Source organism: Netta rufina (assembly GCF_964035555.1).
Source record: "Netta rufina genome assembly, chromosome: 7".
In the NCBI taxonomy this organism is placed as follows: domain Eukaryota; kingdom Metazoa; phylum Chordata; class Aves; order Anseriformes; family Anatidae; genus Netta; species Netta rufina.
The window spans coordinates 2159773-2180838 of record NC_140130.1 but is presented as its reverse complement, the minus strand read 5'-3'; the positions used below and the strand labels follow the sequence as shown (position 1 = coordinate 2180838).

Sequence of the window (21066 nt, the reverse complement as noted above, 5' to 3'; positions counted from 1 at the left end):
TGTTTAAAAAGATCATTACATTCCCACTGACAAAAGAACAAAAAGAGTATTCATCTATTGAGCTTAGTTTCTCACAAGGATTTTAAGTATCTTTAAAAAGAACCACCTGTATCATTCTATTATTCTTTTTCAGTGGGACTGTTTCTGTAGTAAGGTGGTTGTTTTGCTTAGTTTATGGTCTGGGCAGTTTGTGTCAGCAAATTACAGTTCTGAGTAAATTTTGTGATTCTGTGTGCTGTATTCACTTAGAGAAAGCAGAGGTATGGCAACAATTTAAAGCTTTTTTTTTTTTGTAATGGCTTTGGAAATTAAGCAGCTTGAAGTGAGTGACTATTCTGGGAAGGCATAAACTATTAAAAAATATATATATTTTTTGATCTGCGTTAAGACAGGTGGATTTTGGCATGTCCGTCCCCCCCCCCCCCCAAAAAAAAAAAAAAAAAGTGTTTCATAACATTGACAGGTTCTGCTTCCTGTTTTTGCACCTGAAGAATTGGATAGTCCTAACTCTGTGGAGATCCAAGAAAGTTTCTGGAAAGCTGTGTCAGAACTCCATGACATCTGCTTGGCCTTTTTCCTCTCTTTCCTTCACCCTGCCAAGAAGTCATCTTTTACCTGGTTGTGTCTCTGACTACTTTCCTCACTGAAAAGCATTTGGTCAAGGACTGTAATGGGTGGCATCTAGAATGTGAAACTATACCAAGATGCTTAAAACTGAAATGTGCTGATGAAAAACATAGGCTGTTTCTGTTCTTGTTATTTTCCAAGTAGAAGGAGCAGGTTTCTCTGACTTTTTTCCACAGACTTCATCCTGCAGGTTTTCCTGGCTATCTGTAGGTTTTGGCAGAACTGGAAGGAAAGCTGTCAGAAGTTATGGGATGATCTTGTGTTCTTTCAGTGCTTTGCAAGCTTTTGGTTTGCCATTCCCTTGTCTCATGTCTCAGCATTCTTCAGTCCATTTTCCCCAGTTTGCAAACGACTTGATCCTTTCCTTTACAGTAATAGGTGGATCTGTTTAGAAAAAATGTTTAGAACGCATTTCTGGGATGCGCTGACTTTTTTACGTAGGTTGGTTTGTGTAATATCCTTGTGAGATACAATGAGACAACTGCATTCTGTGTGATGTGAAATGTGTGTTGTGACATCAGTCAGTTGTGCAATGTAAAACACGTACATGTAACTTCATACTTCTGATGATGCTGATATTCCACGTTGTGTGCCTTTGTAAGGTGCAGGATGGGTATTCCTGAGACCTTCATTACAAAGCGATGATGGTCTGTGAATGGGTGCATGGCAGACCCCGCATATGGCACGTTTTCATGTAGACGCTGTTTGTACTACCATACGGATTGTTTTGCCTATCAGTTTTAATTATTTTCTATTTCTTTGATTTTTAGGTATACCACAGGTTCTACCCTCCAGAAAGCCCTAGAAAGGTAAAAACTTTAAGTTCTACTTCTGTTCATTCTCTGAGTTTATATGTCAGGTTTTTTTTTGTACCTCCCTATGATGTTAAACAATAATATTAATCGATGGGAAAAAAATGAATACTGTAAAATCTTTGGAGGTGTCTTACCTTCTTGAACACTCCTTGAGAACGTGTTTATCTACCGTTTTGCACTTTTGTCTTCACTTGTTTTGGAGTCTCTTCTAATTCGTCTGTTTCTGTAAGCATCTGTGTTGCTGTTGTGCACTTCTTTAATGTTTCATATTATAGATGTTGCTTTGTTTATGTAAGCAAATAAACAGTAACTCTTCAAAAATTATATGAGAAGTATTACCATTTAGCATAGCCAAATTTGCATGTCTTTGATATGACAAAGCTTCTCGACTGAGAGCTTTTCCTACAGAACTTGCTTATTCCTAACAGACTAAAATCCTCTATCAGTCATTAGAGCTGTGTACTTGTGGTTGAATGTGATTTGGGTCAATGTCCTTAAAAAAAATAATCAGGAATGCAGACCTTTATCTTGGTAAATCTTTGACAGTTGCATGTTCTATTCAGCACTTTAGTGAGAAATTAAGATGCGCTTTTCTCTTATATGTATTAGCAGTGTATGGTGCTGGCATGAATCGTTGTTCCCTTTCCTTCTAAATTACCACCTGAAACCTGGATAAGATATTTACAGTCTCCAAATGTTACAATCTTTGTAGAACTTCCCTCTAATTCCTTGATCATTAATTTAGCAATAGTCTGTGTACACTGTTGTCTGACGTTATGTCAGGTTAGAACAAGGTGAACAAAATAACCAGATTCCAGGAAGCTTCGGATAGCAAAAAGTCTCCTTCCCTTATTTCGTTTTTCATCTGTGTTTTTCCTCGCTGGGTATCATTTCTCTCAGATATAGTTGCCCACAAATTACAAGGCAAGGTGTTGCACAGAGAATAATTTATTTCAAGTCAATGTTCTGATTTTTGTATTGTAACTGGACTGAAGTTTTTCCTTATCATTACTGTCATCAGTTGAAACAAAAGTGTGCACTGGGGATGCTGTAGTCAGATACTTAAAGACCTGTGATATTATCTAGTCAGATGGTTGCACTGACTGCCTATCTCTGCTTTGTCTTTATTCCTGGAGTATGTGGAAATTCTGCTCTTTAGATGTATGGAATTGCTTAATTGAACAGATGCCTCTTATTGTTCAGTTACGTTCCACAGATGAAATTAAACCAATGTATGAGTTACTGTATGTTTTAATACCAGAAACATCTAGTTTTCCTTTAAAATGTCATCAGAAATAGTTAACAACCTTTGTTTTTCCTTTTAATGTGATGAAAGAAAAGCTGAATGTAAAAACATTATAAATAAGGTGAAGCTTAGAATCTAAGATGGAAAAAACACTTTCTTTACATTGTATATTTTTAAACTGTCAGTCCTTGTCTGAGAATGTAATTGCTTTCTCTTCTGCTTGACATTAAGGATGTTCTTTTTATTGTTGTTCAGAAGGTTATTTCTTACCATTATAGCTTTAACTTGTCATGACTCAATCCAAATTCCAACATTTTACTTTCAAGAGCTTTGAACAAGCTGATGTTTGAGACGAAAGCTTTTTTCATTACTTAGATTACATATTTGTGTGGGATGAGAATCAGATGGCAGCATTTTGGAAATCTAGTTCACCATTTCAGTCTTTGTGCCAGTTATCTGTCTGGTCAGGACTTTGATATAAAGCCTTGGAAATTAGAGGTGGCATCTGTAGGCCTTTTTATTTAAAGCTAAATCGAGTTAATAGAAATAGCCAGAACTCAGGACTGGGAGGGGGCAAGAAACAAACTCCGAAGTTGAGATTCTCTCAGCTGGAAGACAGTGGCGTGATATTCAGGCAGGAGCGTGCGACATGGTGCATGCGAAGTTGCTGCAGGAAAAGGGTCTTTACAGAAATTATGTGGAAGTAGTAAGTATGGGTAACTGCATCTTGTATGGTGTTTGCTAATCCAAATACATGCAATGCCAGGCTCTGGAATTTGGGGGGTGCAAAACTTTCCTTTTAACCTTGCGCTTAGTAGATGATGTAGGAATACCTGGGGATTCTGACTTGTCTGTGCAGTGATTGCTCTTTTATGAGCATCATGGCAAAGATAATTTGCCTGAATTAAAATCCATGACATGTCTTTTCTAGTTGTTTTTCTTCTTTCACAAAAAGTATCAAAAGCAGTTAATCTAAGCCACCAAGGACAGAGAAAATAATTCTTTGTAGATTTTCTCAGGGGGAAAAAAATGATAAGGGATTATGGTTTAGTTCTTCATAACACACCCGAACCTCTCTTCATATATATGTAAACTGTCCTTTTTCTCTTGCAAAGTTTGAGTCAGGTACATGTGCACTGGGATAGGTGAAGTACTTTAGGTGCAATGTGCCAGGTGTAGAATGGGAGAACATTCCAGACTGTGACTTTAAAAAACACACCATAATTGGGATTTCTAAATTAACTTGTCTGCAGTGTAAATCTAAAAGTTGATAACTATGGGGAGGAAGAAGCTTTTTTTTTTTTTTTTTTTTTTTCTTCTGGAATACAAGCCAGTCAGCTACTACAGCTATTTTTGGCAATCAAATATTGCTTTAGCTAGGAACCTATTGCACACTATTCCTTCTAGAACATTTTCATAAATACATAAATCACAATAATGATTCTGAGCAAGATAGATTGTTTTTTCAAGATTTAGTTAGATCTGTTTTGCCCTACTCTGTGCAGATAGACAATAAAACAGTAAATAGAAATGAAAGTGACAAAAACCCTCAGTAACCAACTGCCACCATGATAGTAGTAATTATCAATTATATCAGCAATCAGTAAAATTCTACATATTTACATATTTAAGTTCTCTTATCAGTGACCTATTTTTCCCCACATATGCCATTTGATTTTTTTCTTTAAAGTTATCTCAATTCTATTGGAATTTACCTCATTCACAATGTAAGACTTCATTCACAGTGTAAGACTTTAGCCTGAGTCAATTCCTAAAGGATTTTTTTTATCAGTAGAAAGAACATTAACAACTAAAACCCAGCTTCCTTGCTACTCATGTCTTTCTCAAAAAAAAAAAAATTTAGTTTTGAATTCCTTATTTACAAGAAAGTTGTTCTCCCTACCTCCTTGATGCAGCAATTTCTTATTGCAAAGTACCAGAGAGGACGTTTGAGTTCTAAATATTGTATTTTCCTGGCTTCAGAAGTTACAGGCCAAAACGACGCCTCGGCAGAAGATGGCAAGAGCTTCTGGGCTTATCTCCAAACTTCCATTATGCAATGACTTCGTTACATCCGTACAGCACCTGTTGGAGCAGGGGTAATAAATGAATCCTCAGCTCAAGCAATGGCCAGTCACAGAAGTGGTCAGCTAAGGACAAAGAAAACTGTCAGAGTTGAGCAACCCTTATCTTTAGCAACGTATAGAGATCACTCAAAGGATGGAAGAAAGAAAATCAGTGAAGTTATGTGTCTTTAGTTTCTGGAGTGCCACTTGAAGCACTCTTTGATGAAATGATGATGGCTTTGTAATTCTCCTTTACAGAAACTGTGTGGTTTTCCATCATCCTGCCAGTAGCAAAATTGCCTGGTTTCCCTGGGGCACGAGACAAGGGATTCTTCCGTCTGAGCAGAAAGAAGCTGTTGTAACAGGAGGTGTAAACTTTAATGGGGAATCTTCTTCAGTCAGGTCAGGATGAAAGGATTTCATCCACTCCTATCCCTCAAGATAAAGGTGGGGAAAAAGTCTCATACAACAGTATGAGAGATGGAAGGGGTATGCTCCAGAAGGGTTCAGTACAGAGAACGAACCAAAAGACCAGATCCTGTGTTTTCCAGGAGCCTAGAAGATAGAAAAATGTGGGGTAAAAGGTACTGATTAAGCTGTTTAGAAACATACTGGGAAAAGTAACCACGCTGGGTTAAATGAGGGTGGATTGTGAGAAAGACCTTAAAGGCTAAAAACCCATGGGAAGAGATAAATTGGGGAACATAACAGTCTAGAAATTGAAAAAGTAAATATGACAAGATGGTAAAAGACTCTTACGTAAAATAAGCCACACAACTGGGCAGATGTTACGTGCATGAGAATGCATTATTTGTGATGTTATGCAGAATGTGACAGAGGCTGAGGTGTAAAAGTTGAAAGTGAGCAGGTATTCACCTGTGCCTGGAAAGGAATGGAACAGCAGGTCTAAAAGGCAAGTCTTAAGAATCCATCAAAATTGTAAAGGTGGGGAGGGGTGTGAGTGGCAAGAACCAAGAAGTTCTCCAAGATGGATGCAGGAACAAAGACTAGAAATCACAAGCGTCTCATGGTAAAATGGATGAACATCACAGAACTCTCATGAGCCCTGATCCCAGAGGCTGGTATGTGTGCAGAAGGCAAAGTCAGATCTACAACCAAGATGGCACATGGAAGGAGCTGATTTGTATACAGAAGGCACATAGAAGAGGCAGGTGAGAATGGAGGAGTCTATTCAAAATTGGCTGGCTTGTATGAAGCTTCAGTTTTGCTGAGACAGAACGTTGCACCCAAATGAGGAAGCATTAGATTAAACAGTGGAGGAGAGAGTGGGGAATAACTCATTTAAAGGGAAAATTTTATGTTAGGGGAGTGAAATGGAAGAACCTCAAATGAAAAAACAGGCAAATAGCAGAGTTACTTTTAAACTGCTTTTGAAAAGAATAGCACATGTACTACGCCACAGAAGAAAAATTAGATGGCAGTTCTAACTCCTTGTGCATATAATGGAATTGGATAAGTGTAATAAAGTGAATAAAATTTTACTTTCAGTGTAATTCCTCTATCCATGTTTGGCATGATCGAATGAATCAGTATACAAGCTGTCAAAGTGAATACTACTCTCCATTTTTAAATTATGAAAAATATCCACAACTTTAAATTGTGTTTGCTAGCTAATTTTTGCAACTTGAAAATGAATTGTTACATAAATTGGAGATATTTCAGTGCATAAAAAGATGCTATGTATGCTGTATGTACTTCACTGCTTTATGTTTTTCTAAAAATATGTTCATAATGATGTCTCTGTGAAGCATTTAGGATGTGCCCTGGAGTTTAATACTCAAATGATGTTAATCAGTTCACTTGGTCAGCCACTAATTCTTTGAAAAAGGTCGTAAGCACAACGTTTCTAGCTAACGGTAGTTATGACTTGCATGTCATGGTAATTAATGAAACTTAAACTGCTTTTCTGGCTATCAGAATTGTATAAATAGAAGCTGAAACTTAGTCTGAAGAACAAGGCCATATGCAGATAGCGAGGTGTGAACTTTATTAAAGCAGCATATGGAAAGCTGTTCCTGCTAATGCCTCCTGTTATCCGAACAAGTATTGCCATTTCTGTTGAATACTCTTGTGGTCCTTTTTTTTTTTTTTTTTTTTTTTTTTTTTTTTTTTTTTTTTTTCCAGCAAGAAGATGCTGCAAGTATTGCCATATAAATAATGTGGAGATGGCATGAGGGTGATATGCAAGGATTTGTCCTGAGAAAACATTAGAGGGCATGACTGCTGAACTAGGAAGATACTCTTTGATCAAGAATGCTAGTTTGTGTGGCACATGAAAATATTAAGAATGTGGGATTATTTTTCTTGCAATGATCCCATGGAATTATTTTGAGGGATTAACTAGTGAGTAGTGAGCTAAGTGAAAAGTAATAATAAAACAAATTGCCTTAAGGTCACAGTCAGTGCTTTCAGTCAGGTTTTTGTTGCAGGTGTTTCTCCTACTTAGAACAAGAGCGTGTATTTAAAACTAATGTTTAGCTATTTTTTTTTTTTTTGACACCTCTACTTGTTTTTGGTGAGATCAGAGCTATTATTGAGGGCATAGTTCTCTTGAGAATTTTCAGGTTAATGATAATGCAGCCCAAAAAAGTGAACAGATGAGGAAAAATAGGGAAATGAATTTAGGAACTTACTCAATTTGTCATTATTATAGTGAAAATGTTATCTATGTCAGTTTTTATGCTCTATTGAAGTCTGGATGGAAGGATCATTTCTAAGATACTTTCATAGCTATAATTCACCACTTTTGAGCTTGAAAAACTTTATGCTAATTTTCTATATTTAAATTTTTAGAAGAGCAGTATTGTATTTGTGGAAATTATACCTGAAAGTTGACTAAATGTATTTTTAATTTTGAATATTTGCTAAATATTAAAAAAAGAATAAAAGAAAAAAGAGGGCATTTATAATTGTAGTGGAAAGTGTGCATATGAACTGCATGAATTTAAGATGGCAGCCCTGAAAAATTCGGTTTTAACTTTTTTGGAAACTCAGTCTATGTTGGTGCTGAAAAAAAATGTAATAAACTGTTATGTTGGTTTTGAAAACAATGCAAGTATTTTTCTTTATGCTATCATGTGGAGGACCTGTACCTGTGCATTACTGTTCATTCAGTTTTGACTAGAAAGCTGCAAATTATACACACTCTAGACACCCTTGTGACTTTCACCATGGAAAATGGCAGTAAATGTGATGAATCCTGCCATTTGGAGACCAGAGGAGCAGGTCCTTTCAGAGTATTTCACAGGTGAATCTTCTTTGGTATGGCTACAGAAGTGTAGGCAACGAAGCTTATGTTAGCAGCTCTCCAAACAGGAATGAGATGGTGGGAAGCCCTTGGAGGTCAGGGAAGTTAAGAATTTTGAGACAGTGAGCAGGAGAGAGCCCTTCACCTTCTTGCTGACCTCTCCAGTCAGTCTTCTTACATTATCTATCAGCTAGTGGCTGTTTGTTATATACTTCTTTAGCAGACCTCTGATATCTGCTGTCTTATTAAAGGGTTTAGACTTCTAATTATTCTGTACCTTGGAAGTGTATTTTCCTACAGTAGTCTTTTAGAGTAGTATAATGATTGGGACTGCAGATGGGAGATGGAAAGACAGGAGTAATTAACTACAAGCTCCAGAATGATGTCGGGGTAGGGGGGGGGACACAAAACAAAAACCAAACCAAACCAAACAAACAAACAAAAAAACAACACCAAAAGAACAACAAAGAAAAGAACAAAGTGAGCTTGACTAGGGGCATTGAAGGCGACCTCACAGGAAGGTTTAAAAAAAAAAAAAAAAAGCCAGCTGCAATGGTGTGCAATTAATTGTGGTGAAGAAATACACTGAAGAATGCATGCAACGTTGCTGAATGCAGCAAAGTTCTCTCTGGAAGGGAGCTTTTGTTTGAACTGTAGGACTGGCACTACAGAAAATTCTCAAGAGGGCTTGACATACATATTGCTTGGATAACTGGTGAGCACTGAAGAGTATTTGAGTAAACATTTTGCACAGAGAAGTAAAACAGTTTAAAAGAGCACTAAAGGAAAGAATATGTTCAGTTGAATAAGACTGTAACAGCGGTGGTTGAAAAAGCAAACCATGCTCTTAAGCAGGAAGCCGTGACCAGAAGGGACTGCCTATAGCATCTCTTTGCCCCTTGGTGGTGAAATGAGCATTTCTGGAAGAGGGCAGGCTGTACATTAAAAGTGCAGTGCAGATGCTTCTCCTTTCCAACAACTTGGTAAAACTGTCACATTCAGAGTCCTTTCAGTTGTGTAACTTGTCATGTCATAGCTGCAACGTTTGCAAGATGTGAATCACTACAAATTCTTCTTTTTGCCTCACGAACCAGGCTGCATGCTTACAGAAAGACAGTTATTTTCCTTTTCTGCTGCTTCTTTGCTTAGGATGAGTGTTTCTGTGGTACCATTTAAAACAAAAATAAAAATTGCATAGGTGTGGAACTCTAGGCCTTAGGTGCATGTTACGTTTCAGTTCGTGTATGTGAGCTTTATATACTATCATGACAAAGACCATCTTATATTTTAGTTATTTAAATGGCTTCTTCCTTCCACTCACCTTCCAACTGCTGAGAGGAATAGAAAAATATGTCTGGGATAAAGAAAACATTTACTGACTTCAAGGACTTCTTTGCCTTCTACTGTTGAATACTTCCATACACTCAGCTGCCCTCTCACTCCTCATCTCCCACTTGGGAGAAATCAAAATGAAAAAGCTAGCATGTTAGGATAAAGACCATAAGATCACTTACCAATTCCCATTATGGGGAGTTGATCTATTATATCGCCAATTAAAAATTAGGATTGGAGTGTGAGAAAAACAGACTCTCCAAAATGGTTCTTTTCAGTGGGGTATAATTGCATTTAAAACTAGTAATGAATTACAGGGTCTGAAATATGAAATAGGAGAACACCCATGTTAAATTAAAGGACTTTTTTTTTTTTTTTTTTTTGAGTGTAGCTTGCATAGGTAAAACAATCTTTGGGGTTTCTTGAATTTTTAGTTAACTGTCTAGGAGGCATTTTCTTGGTTTGCTCCCTTCATTTAGCTTTTCCTCACAGATTTCAATAAAGCTAATCCTGAAGTACGTAAAATAAAAGGGAGCAACTTTGATACTATGGATACCTTCTATTATATCCAGTTGTGCTTTATATATAAGTGTTGATGAATTAATTGTATGAATTCTAAAGCTTTATCTGATCGTTTTGAGAAGTTGAAGATCTTCCTTTCTTTTGAAGCTCTTCTAAACTACTAACAACTCAAACTCAGATTGGCCTTTGGCTAAAATTAAAAATCCATATTCTGCATGACGGATTAGATTTGTGATTGCAGAAACTGAACAAGAATACATTCATGTACTTCACTTATTTCTGGGGGCTGTTTTTCCTTCACATGAGCTTAAAGGAAAGGCATTTTTAGCTGGTTCTACTGCATGGTTTTGTAGCTTTTTTGTTTACATTAAATGTTTGTTTTTGACTTGAATATTTCATGTAGTTGTATGTTAGAAAAGATTGTTGGACATAAGAAAATAAAAGATATAAGACATGAAAATTATAATTTACAAGTTTGTTTTAAGCCTTTGACGTGTTTTAGGTATAAATCTCTATATTAAATGGTGTCATAGATCAACAGATTGTATGAAGAAATTGTTAATATTGATTCAGCTCTGTTTAAGAGAATATTTGACGGACCTTTACGGGTGAGAGTTTTTCTTTTTGAACTGTATGTAAATTACTTTCATAATTGCAAGAAATGGACATTTTAAATTGATAGATGGTAACCCAGGGCAGCTTAAAAGCAATCCTGATCATGTGTGTGTTTAAATTGCTGGTCTTGTAAAGAAAATTCTTCCTTTCTGGTAGATGCAGCACATATTGCCATGTTGGGAACAAGATGAAATTCCAAACTCATGTTACATACGTGAGACTTCAAACAACATACTGCCTTCCTTCCCCCCCAGCACGCACAGACGTTTGTTGCTCATTTGATGCTCAGAATCTCTGGGACACTTGCAATTATGGGCACAGTGTTATGGACTGTCATGATTATTTTCTTTCTTTTTTGATATTCCTGAATAATTGAGTTTAATGCATTTGTTTGACCTCTTGTGCACTCGCTCTGGTCTTGTCTCCCCAGCCGCTCCATTATCTCTGAATTTATTCCCATCCACATATCTTCTAATGAGAAAAATCTAATCATGGCTAGCATACAGCCTTGAATGTGAATAGGATGTGGCTTATTTGCCTCTCTGAAATAATTATGGCCATCATTTCACCTATTCTATGTGTGTTATAGCTAGTCAAAAAAAACCCTGCTTTTCTTGTGGGAGGTTTTCAAAAACAACAACAAAAGTTGTGTTTACCATGAAAATGACATTGTTTCAACTTCTCTCTTAATTTCCTAAAACATGAAGCAGGAGAAAGATATTGCACGCTTTCAGGCTGTTTTCTTTTCTGTTTTCTTGGGCAGATGACAGTTGGTCAGTTTGCTGGGGGGGGGGGGCAATAAATGAATAGGCAAGGACAACATCGATCTTCTCAAATTTCAGATATAGATTTATATGCATGTATTTCAGATATCCAAACAAGTTTATCTAAAAAAACCAAGTTTATCTAAACTTGTTTGAAACACTTCTGGAACAACTTATGAGATGATCTGAAGGAATTCTTCAGGATAATGTTTTAATGTTTCTCTGTTTCAGGTCTAATTTGGAATTAGAACAGAGAATGTCAAAACTTACTTGTTCCTGATCTTTTTTTTTTTTTTTTTTTTTTTTTTTAATGTGGATTTGCCTCAGCTGAGACTTGAGTTCATCTTTTTAGCCTTCATTCCTGCTTTGGTCTTGGTTCTTCACACTTGCTATTTCTTTCTGGGCCAGACTTGCATGGGTCATTGTAAGTCTTCTAGCAGAAGAGATTTTTAAGTCTTCTAAGACCTCCTTGTGGGAACAGGTGAATGAAAGCTTCTTGAAAACCTAAGTATCACCTTCTGTATATACTTCAAGCATTGTCAGGCATAAATGAGACTAAAAATGTTTTGTTCTTACATTCCCCAGTGGAAACTTCTAGTTTGAATGTTACACATTTTTCAGTTAGTGCTACCACTTAATGCTTTTCTAGCAGTTTTAAATTTTTAGAGTGGGTATATACAACATGTTTTAAAATAAAAAGGTAAGAAGTGAAGAAATTGTTACCTTTGTTACCTAATGGAAATGTCATGACTTGCATTTTTCTCCATAATTAGGGAGAGAAAAAATTAGATATTCCTACTAGCATAACGTTCCCACATTATACTCCAAATGTGGTCCCAAAGCAGAGCTTTTCCAATGTTATAACTTTTTTTCTATCGTTTAAAAGACAACTGCTCAGCTTGCTGTTGCTGTGATATTACCAGTAAAATTGGATGAGTCTAGATTAAAAAAAAAAAAATAAAATCTTGCAGACTGAGGCCTTTTAAATCAGCGCTGAATTCAGGTTGTTCAGTTCTTACTAGTTCATTGAATTGTAGGATTGCGAATCATCTCTCATGAAAGCTTATGCCATTTTCCTGGCTTGTGAAGCTGCTGCTGTTCTTCTTTTTCTGTTACTGTCAAAATAAGCATGATTTTGCGGAACAAAGGGCTGCACGTGCACTTATGCATAGCTACACTTCCATTTCTTGTCTTTCATTGTCTCACATACTTGTCTTAACTGGGTTGATATTAGCTTGGACTTGATACACACCATCCACAGAGATGTGCTGTTCTGGGACTCTGTTGCCTGATGACCCAACTGGTGACCTGCATCTTGCCTGACCACAGCACTGCTACACAGCATGGTCAAAACCAACTCCAAGAGAGGTCCAAGAGAGGCAGCCTCTCAGCTGGTTTGCCTCCTCCTCTTTCCTGAATGTAAACATGGGAAGATGCTACATGCTGGGAAGCTCCTCATACACACTGAGCTGGCAACTTCCAAATCCTGCCATGGTTTCTGACACAAAGGATCACTGAAATATGTGATTGCAAGTACTGTTTGTAGGTTGGGGCTTTTTATCCCCATGCTTATGGGGGCAAATCAGTTTGAAATAGGCTGTTCTTTTTCTCTTTCATCTGTATAAAACCTGCGATCTTAACTGAGTAGAACGGTCCGTTTTATAGGTTGAACCTTCAAAGAACCCCCTATAAAATATATTCATAGTCTTGCAAAATGCAAAGAGTAAAATCAAAACCAGAATCTGTCCTAAGAATCTATTAGCATGTGAATAAAAATTTATAGAGCTTGGATATAAGGTATGTTCTTTCTGTAACTGTTTTCAAACACAGCTGGTAGAGAATTAATTTGCACTACCTAATGCATTTTTATGTATGACTGTTACTTACCTAATTTTTGGTTTTGTATTCTCTTGTTAGTGAACTGAAATTCTTGCAAACCTCATTTGCTGAGGGTTGTTTTAAAGCAAGCTAATTCCTCTCTCAAGGGAGCAAGGGAAGCAATTTAATCTCTTAGCTTTCTCTCTCCCACAGAGTAACTTCCCAGCTACTCTGGGCTTCACTCCCAGACTCCCTTCAGTTCCATCCCCAAGGGATATGTTTGTCCTCAAGGCTCTTAACTTCAGTTAGCTAACATATGTTAAAGTAACTGTGAAGACAAGACAGCTTGGGTTTGATTCATGTGAGTACCTCATGTTCAGCCCTTCAATCCACAAATTAATTTTAACTACTTAACCTGAGTTAAAATCTGGGTTGCCATATCTTTGTTTCTGTTTTATTTTCAGTTAGTTTACCTCAGCAGAGACTACATTTTTTTGATATAAGTATTCGCACTCCTCAGGGAGTCACAGTAACCTCTTTTCTGATAGGGAGCTGCAAACTCTCCTGTACTTTATCGAGAATTTATCAGAAGACTCTTCCTCCGTGTCTTTATTTCACTTCTGCTTCTCTTCTAGAATGCTACTGTTTCAGGTCTGAATGATTGCTACACTTCCTGTTCAAAGGAGCAGGGAGACTGAGTGGGTCAATGCCAGTCTCCAACATGGGATTTTTAGGCCAGAAAAATGTTCAGTTTGTTAGTTGAGTTTATAGTTAGTTGAGCCATGGTTACGAAGTGGTGACCACCATTCTATAGTTTATATTCAAGCTAGTAGTTTTTACTGGGTTTGTTTTTTTCTCTTTGTATGAGATAATGAACCTCTACATATTGGCACCTCTGCAAATGAGCAGATTAGCACATGGGCTGTGTATTTTCATCGTAATAAAAGTTAACAAAGTCAGTAATGGTAGTACTTAAATTGTGTCTTTTTAAACATGAAAATCAACTAATGGGATTTGAAAATGAATTCATATTGACCTCAAAACTGTCTTTTAGCCTTCAATGTCTTTTCAAAATGCTTTTTTTCACAGTTGTAAAAATATTCATAAAAGGGGATATGACTTGTAATTGTACTTTTTTTTTCTTTTCTTTTGTAAGAGACTGGATTAGAGTTCATTTGCCTTCTAGTCTCAGTACATACTCCATTCCTGTCGAAGTAATACCGGATTTAACCTTCAATTTTGCCGTGTTGTGATAAAGAACATTGCTTGAGATGCAAGAGAAAATACTAGGCAGTCAATCTGTAAAGTGATTTGACAGTAAACATTGAGTGCTTTTAAATTATTTTTGCAGACTTCTACCCAGATAAAAAGCAAGCTGGCTTTTTTTCCTCTGTTCTGCTTTCTCCAAGCTAGCAGTCCTTTAGTTGGACTGTGAAGTTATTCAGCTATTTGGATGTTTTGGTAAATCACGCAACTCTGTCATAGCTGTTCTTTTTAAAACCCCTTGCACACAGTTACAAAACAGGTCACCAATAACAAGTTGCGTACCCCCCTGGTTCTTGCATGCAAGTCACTCTAATTTATAAATAGAAGTGTACTGATAGACAGAACTTGGCCTATCCTGTTGTCCTCTTATGCGAGTTATTTTGATTTAAAAATAGACCTGTCCTAGTAGATATGTATCAACGAGGTTGTGAAAGTTCACTTCTAGACTCTACTGTAATTAAGCAGTAGGTTAGAGGGAGCAGCGTTCTCATCAGTAATCTGAAGTTTTAAAGTATGATAGTATTTATTTCCTTTTTCAAATAGCTATGTGATTGCGAAGCGTTAACTTGTTCCTTTGCTGTAGCTTATCAGAATATACCTGAACATAAAGATGCATTTCCACAAAGAAGTAACTTCTGTGAGCATTACTTAAGGACCATATAGACAGTAGATATAGTAATTGTGATTTGTCATTTATCAGACTGTTTCTTTGGTCACAGCAGCATTGCTGTATATTTAAGCATAGATTCTTTATGAATGGCTGTGATTCTTTAAAACACTTAATATAATTCTGCATGGGTATTGCAGTCTTTTTTTAAATTGGAGCTCACTTCTGATTCTAAATCTTCCTTGATTTCTGTTCTGTTTCAGAAAACAGTGTTCTTCTTGTTTTTTGTTTTGTTTTTATTCTGGTATTGTGTACCAGCAGCAACTTAATATGTACAGGAGACTTTTCCTGGAATAGGATGGTGAAGACTTGATTTTTTCAGGCAATCCTATTTGATTTTTTTTCTCACTTCATTTCTATTACCTTAGGCATTTAAATATGCAGATATGCTCAGAATACGCTGAAAGCCTGGGGATGGAAGATTAATTTGAATAATTTCTGTAGTATAATTTTATGGATGGACAAATGTCAGCAGTCACTAGATAGTTTTCCTACCAGAAATAATTTTTGTGGACATCAAATCAAAGCATGATTTGAAGATATATTTTTTGAAAGCCTTTCCTAATCTAATTGTTAGCTTCTCCTGCTGTCATATTGACCTAACCTGGAGTAAAAACTTGGCAATTTTTTAAGGTATGGAGGAAATGAAACAACACGTAAGAGTTCAATGTTGACACATGAATGATTCCTTCAAATGGGAGAAGATAGATGCGATAAAATTTCAGCTGGGTTGCTATGGTTAACTGAACAATATGAGGGAAGAGAAGTGTGAGATCTTTCTCTGAGTGTCTTGTGACTATAAAATCTGTATTTCTTCATCTGGATTTTTCCTTCTTGTTCTAAATATACCTATGTTGGGGAGATTATTCATGTTTGTGAAAACAAAAGAAAATGAGAAGAAAGGAAAAATAAAAGGGATTATGTAATAGGTAGCCTGTGAGAGTATTGCTGTTTCAGAAATAATTAAGTGCCCTGGAAGTTAGCAGCAGGGCAGAAGAATCCTAAAGCCTAATAAACATCTTTATCTCGTGGACTGTACCAAAAACTACACAGCTAAATAACCAAAGTTCAGCAGGAACCCGTGACATTCCTCAGCCTGCATACTTGAGCACAGTGAATAGTTTTCATGTGTCAACTTCTTGAGAGCTAACAGGTTGCTTTGGAAAGAAGACTTCATTTCTATTTATGCAGAATCATGGCTTTATTTTATGAGCTTTTCATTTTAAAAATGCCTTTACAGGCATGCAATTAGCTAAGCATGCTACAAATTACAGATGCTTTCTTTTAACTAGTCATTTCAATGTAGCAGAGCTTTAGCTTAGTTTTGGAAAACACTTATATTGCACTTGATCTCTACCTATTCAGAATTATTTCAGAAAATATTAAGTGTTGCCTAGGGGTACGCACGCAGAGTAAAAACAGCCTTGAAGAAAGGAAGTTTGTTTTTCATGTGATTAGGATAGAGTGGTATTCTGAGTGTTTAAGCGTTGTTTTACCCACTGTTAACCAGCAGAGAGCACTTCAGTTTTTAAGATAACATAAAAAAAAAAAAAAAAGGCAAAACTGGGAAAGGCTGGGGTTCTTTTTCTCTCTCTGAGACAGCCATTAAAATCCAATTGCCTGGGAAAATCAAACTTCTGGATTTGTTTACCATCCATCTTGTTTGCACTTTGTACAAAAATACCGCTTAAGTATAAATTCTATTCTATTGTATGCTCATGAATTAAGAGAAGATTCGAGGTAAATTTTATCAGTTATCAGTGGTCTCTTGATCGTGTTTGTTTAAACTTTGCGTCGTATGAGGTATAGTTCCTCAAAACATCAACCTTATGGGGCTCATGTGGGTAACTGTCCCTAGTGTGGAGCCCCAGGTTCAGGTAGTGCAGGCCTGTTTCCAGTACATTCAGGCAGTGGGCATGAGGACTTGCTGGCAACACACACACAGAACAGCCTCCATGTGATGGTGCTGTTGTGGTTGCTCACTGAAATTATTTGTAGAGAATGATACAAGCTTTGAGGCAAACAGCATGCATTATTATGATTTTTTTTTTTTTTGTCTGTGGCATGTTTGTTGGTTGTCATGAGTAAAATGCTACAGAAATGGGAGTGAAAGGTGGGGAGGTGTGAAGATGGGAGAAAGAGGATTCTGATGGTGATCCCCATGCCCATCAGACCAACCACGTGTGAACTGGTAAAACAAATGAACAAAAACTTCATTGTAACTGGGCACCTATGATGTGACCAGAGTCCTCAGCAATGGGCAGATTAGAGAACTGCTAACTCAGCCCCATTCACTGCTCTCATACCACTATTTTGTGATGTCTGATACCTGTTCTGTATTTCCCCTCCCCCCTTCCCAGCTCCCCTCCCAGCTTCCTTGGTGGGAGGAGAGCTCCTAACGGGGAATATAGGAATCTGTCCATGTATGTATAGAGAAGTACACAATTCTAAGTGTGGTAATGACATAAATGAGACATCTTGTGAATAACTGCTGTCATGGCTGTTGATAATGCATGGGCTGTGTGTTACGTGGCTTAATGGGCACAGACTGGAGAGAATTATTATGAAGTCTCTGACCTCTCTTGCTTTTTTTTTCCATGAGACTTGTAGGGAAGTAGCCAAACTGTTCAGTGGAGTAGGGCAGCGGCATGTGGAAACATGATCTGAAACCTGCCAGTCATGCACACATATGAGGCACGTAACACTTCTGTGAAAGAGCGCTGCATTAGTGGAGAGACTACAAATCCTGTCATAGGAACAGGCATACAAGGGAGGAGCAAGCTCTCACAGGCAGGGATAGTTGTAAATACGTGTTTTGCTGAAATATTGCTGCTGCTTTTATGAGATGAATAATTAATATTTTAAACTGTGCGTTCAGAGTGGTAATTTGCAGGTCCTTTGGATGGGTATATGGAGCTGCTGGAAATGTAAATGTCTCATCTAGCAATTTCTTCAGCAGCGTGTTGTGCCTTTTATTGTTTGAATCTGCCTGGGAGTGGCTTTAAGATCCAGTAACCTGATCTTTTATCACTCTCGGAGGCTTCCTTTTCTGGCATGCCCTGATGCATTCAACACATGTCGGTATTGTACACGACCGGCAATCAGAGCGATTCAGGCTCACTTTCTGCGTCTGCAAGAAACGACAAATCATCCGCTGGTGAATGCTTCTCAGACTTGTCAGCCGTCTGCAGCTAATTTCTGTGTGGTTCATCAACCCCATTTAGGAGACTGGAAGCACCGTGGATGACCAAGCTAGGAAGTGTTGTCAAGATCTTATCTCAGGAGTGAAGACTAGTTAAGAATGAAAGAGGAAAATGTTTTCTCTTCTCTTTAGAAGAATCACAGACTGCTTGATGTGAGAACACCCAGTTTCTCACAGAAGAAAACAGCAAGGCTATGAGCAATTCAAGTCAGTGCAGGAGGAGCAGAGACTGGCTTTAAACAGCAGTTATTCTATTACTTGTCTGAGAAACGTCAGCAGATGGACTTTGGTTTCAGAGCTGTGAATATTTGCAGTGGCTTTGCACGTTGGAATACAAGCAGTGATCTCTTCTATTCCCCTTCCCCTGTACATTTGCCTGCTGAAAAATGAGTGAGGAAGCAAAGGAGAAAAACGCTAAACCAGCTCACAGGAAAAAGAAAGGAAAAAAGGTAACTCCCTGTACAGACAATCTTCCATAATGCTTTTTTTTCCTCAGTCATTTTGTGTTCTAAGCAGTTTGCTTCTGGGTGTGGAGTGGCTTTGGATAATAGAAGAAGGATGATGGTAGCATCGGGATGGTTTTGTTTATGCTAGATGCTGATGGGTGTGTTCTCTGCTAGAATCAGTATACCATCAAAACTCAGTTATTTTTGCATTATTTAAATACCCCAGTGTTTAAATACATTAGTCATAGAATTTCAGTGTAGCTGTAGATTTCCTAGTGTATTCCAAACCCAGGATTAACAAGTAAACAGGTATCTAAATGAAGCCTTATCTAAATGAAAGACTGATAATCAACATGTGTTCTTGGAAATGAATATTAGGGACATCACTAAGAAAATGAAGTTTTACAAGAAGTTCTTTAAAAAGACACATTATTTAATTGTATGTCACTTCAATTGGTTTTATATATTTTGGGGCTTAGAAATTTTGTGGCTAAACTAAACTCTGGAATAAAATTCCAGTTTCGTTGGAGACCATTTATGTTATGGCTTGTCTGTTTGCCTGAAACTGTACTTGGATGCATTTGGTAGATTATTGCCTTCTGTGTTGCAGTTTTTGCTTTCCTGAAATCCATTTAATTTTCTTCCTCCCATTTTGAAATGGGTAATTTTCATGTGTTTATATACTCAAGAGCCAGATTATCAAACCTAGGAAGCTTACTTCTTCATTTTTTTTTACTTATTTTAAATAATAACCAAGTATATTAATTTATAATGTGAATTGCCTCAACTACTGTCAAAAAAAGGCATATGAAAGGCATATTATTGTTGTAGTTAATATATTGAGACTCCCACCCTTTATTTTCTGAATGTGTTTGCCTTCCTATCATTTGAAGTGTGTGACAGCCTCACACTTAATCCATTTCCTTGGTGAGGGACTTAATAGATTGTCAAAAATGCAAATTAAATCAGATTGGCCTCTCTATCCTGCCGGAAAAGTAAAGAGCAGCTCTGGAGAGGAAGCAGGGGAAAAAATACAGTTTAAAAACACTTTTAATGGTAAATTAGGATACCTTCCTGACATATCAAATGTTTCCGTCAGGCATGATACATTGCCTCAGGGATAGAAGAGGTCTAGAAGTAAATTCTGGGATGGGTTTTAAGCTTGGAACATGTTAATATTTTTACTGTATTACACACAGTATTTAACGGTATTTAACAATCTAGCTATGGTTTTATAGTACCCAGCAAATTTTATCACTTATCTTGCATATAGAGCTGTATTCCAGAGGACCAACCAAACAGCCAACAAGAGAGAACAGCCCAGGCGATTTAGGATGATGCCAAGTTGGGAGTCTCATTGTTCTAGCAGTGGCTGGTGACAGTTCACCTGTATCTTCACCTCCTGAAGGTGGTATTCCACCTGTGGGAAGGAGGCTACAGATGTCCTGTCCGAATCCTCCTTCTGCTGACTGGTACAGTGTCACTGCTCTCAAGGGAGAGAAAAACTGTCAGACGTGTTTACATTCATGAGTTAGTGCTGTGAGCATTGAAGGCCAATGGCGTAATGTTTTAGTTGATGCCTTCTGAGGTGATGTTAAAGCCCGCCCTTATGTGCATTGAACCTTCACCGCGTGAACTGTAGCGAACACTGGTGTATGATGGCAATTACATTTCAATGGGGATGTGGCTAGAGCTTTCTAAACCTATGGAAGTTGTTGTTTCACTGCTGTTTGATTTTCTTAATGCTGTTGGAATTGATAGTTGCTGGGCTATGCTGTATCAGGCTTAGGTGTGTCCCTTGTGACTACTGCACATCAAAGCTGCTTATAATGTCACTGTTAAACACAGGCTTGTGCCAGAATATTCCCAATGGAAAGGGATCTGCTTTGCTTTTCTCTTCAACAAAGAGCAGCCATTTCTTCTGGTCCTGGCAGAAATTTTCCCTGCTTTTCACAATTCATTGGAGAAGTAGCTTATTTTGATTCAGAAGATAAATCTCTGGATGGCCAACAAAGGAGCAGTTAGTTAAGTAAGAAATGTTCTCCAAGAAAAATTTAATAAACAAATGATGTTCATTGGCCGTAAACCCCTGAGACTGGTGAAAACTTAATGGAGTCTGTGATTCCAGTGAATCGAGTCTCTTCTTAGGAGTATGTATCCTGAAATGGGTACTTGCGTGGTCTTCTCCCTGTGCTCTTTAGATAGTTGCTTTCCTGGTAGCTGGCGTTGTCTCCACATTTAGCCTTTCCTTTACCTTCTGTCTTACCTTCAGAGCTGAGAGGTGGCAAGTCTTCCTTCTTCAGCTGCTGAGGTACTCATTTATATCCCGTTCCCCCTTCATCAACTCTTGGTTTTCCTGTTCTTAGGCCTTTTCTGAGCAGAAAAGCAGGAAAAAAAAAAAAAAAAAAGATG

General features: G+C 37.4%; 1 protein-coding gene across 1 annotated transcript in view; it reads left to right on the top strand.

Moving 5' to 3' along the window:
• Positions 1 to 17755: 17755 nt before the first annotated feature.
• The window catches only part of ANK3 (ankyrin 3), a gene marked incomplete at its 5' end in the record, with an annotated part of 292518 nt that continues 289207 nt past the window's right edge, over positions 17756 to 21066 (top strand). The window contains one exon of the mRNA XM_084290405.1: positions 17756 to 18657. Within this exon, the coding sequence (XP_084146531.1) occupies positions 18595 to 18657 (63 nt within the window). The remainder of the gene's footprint in view (positions 18658 to 21066) is intronic.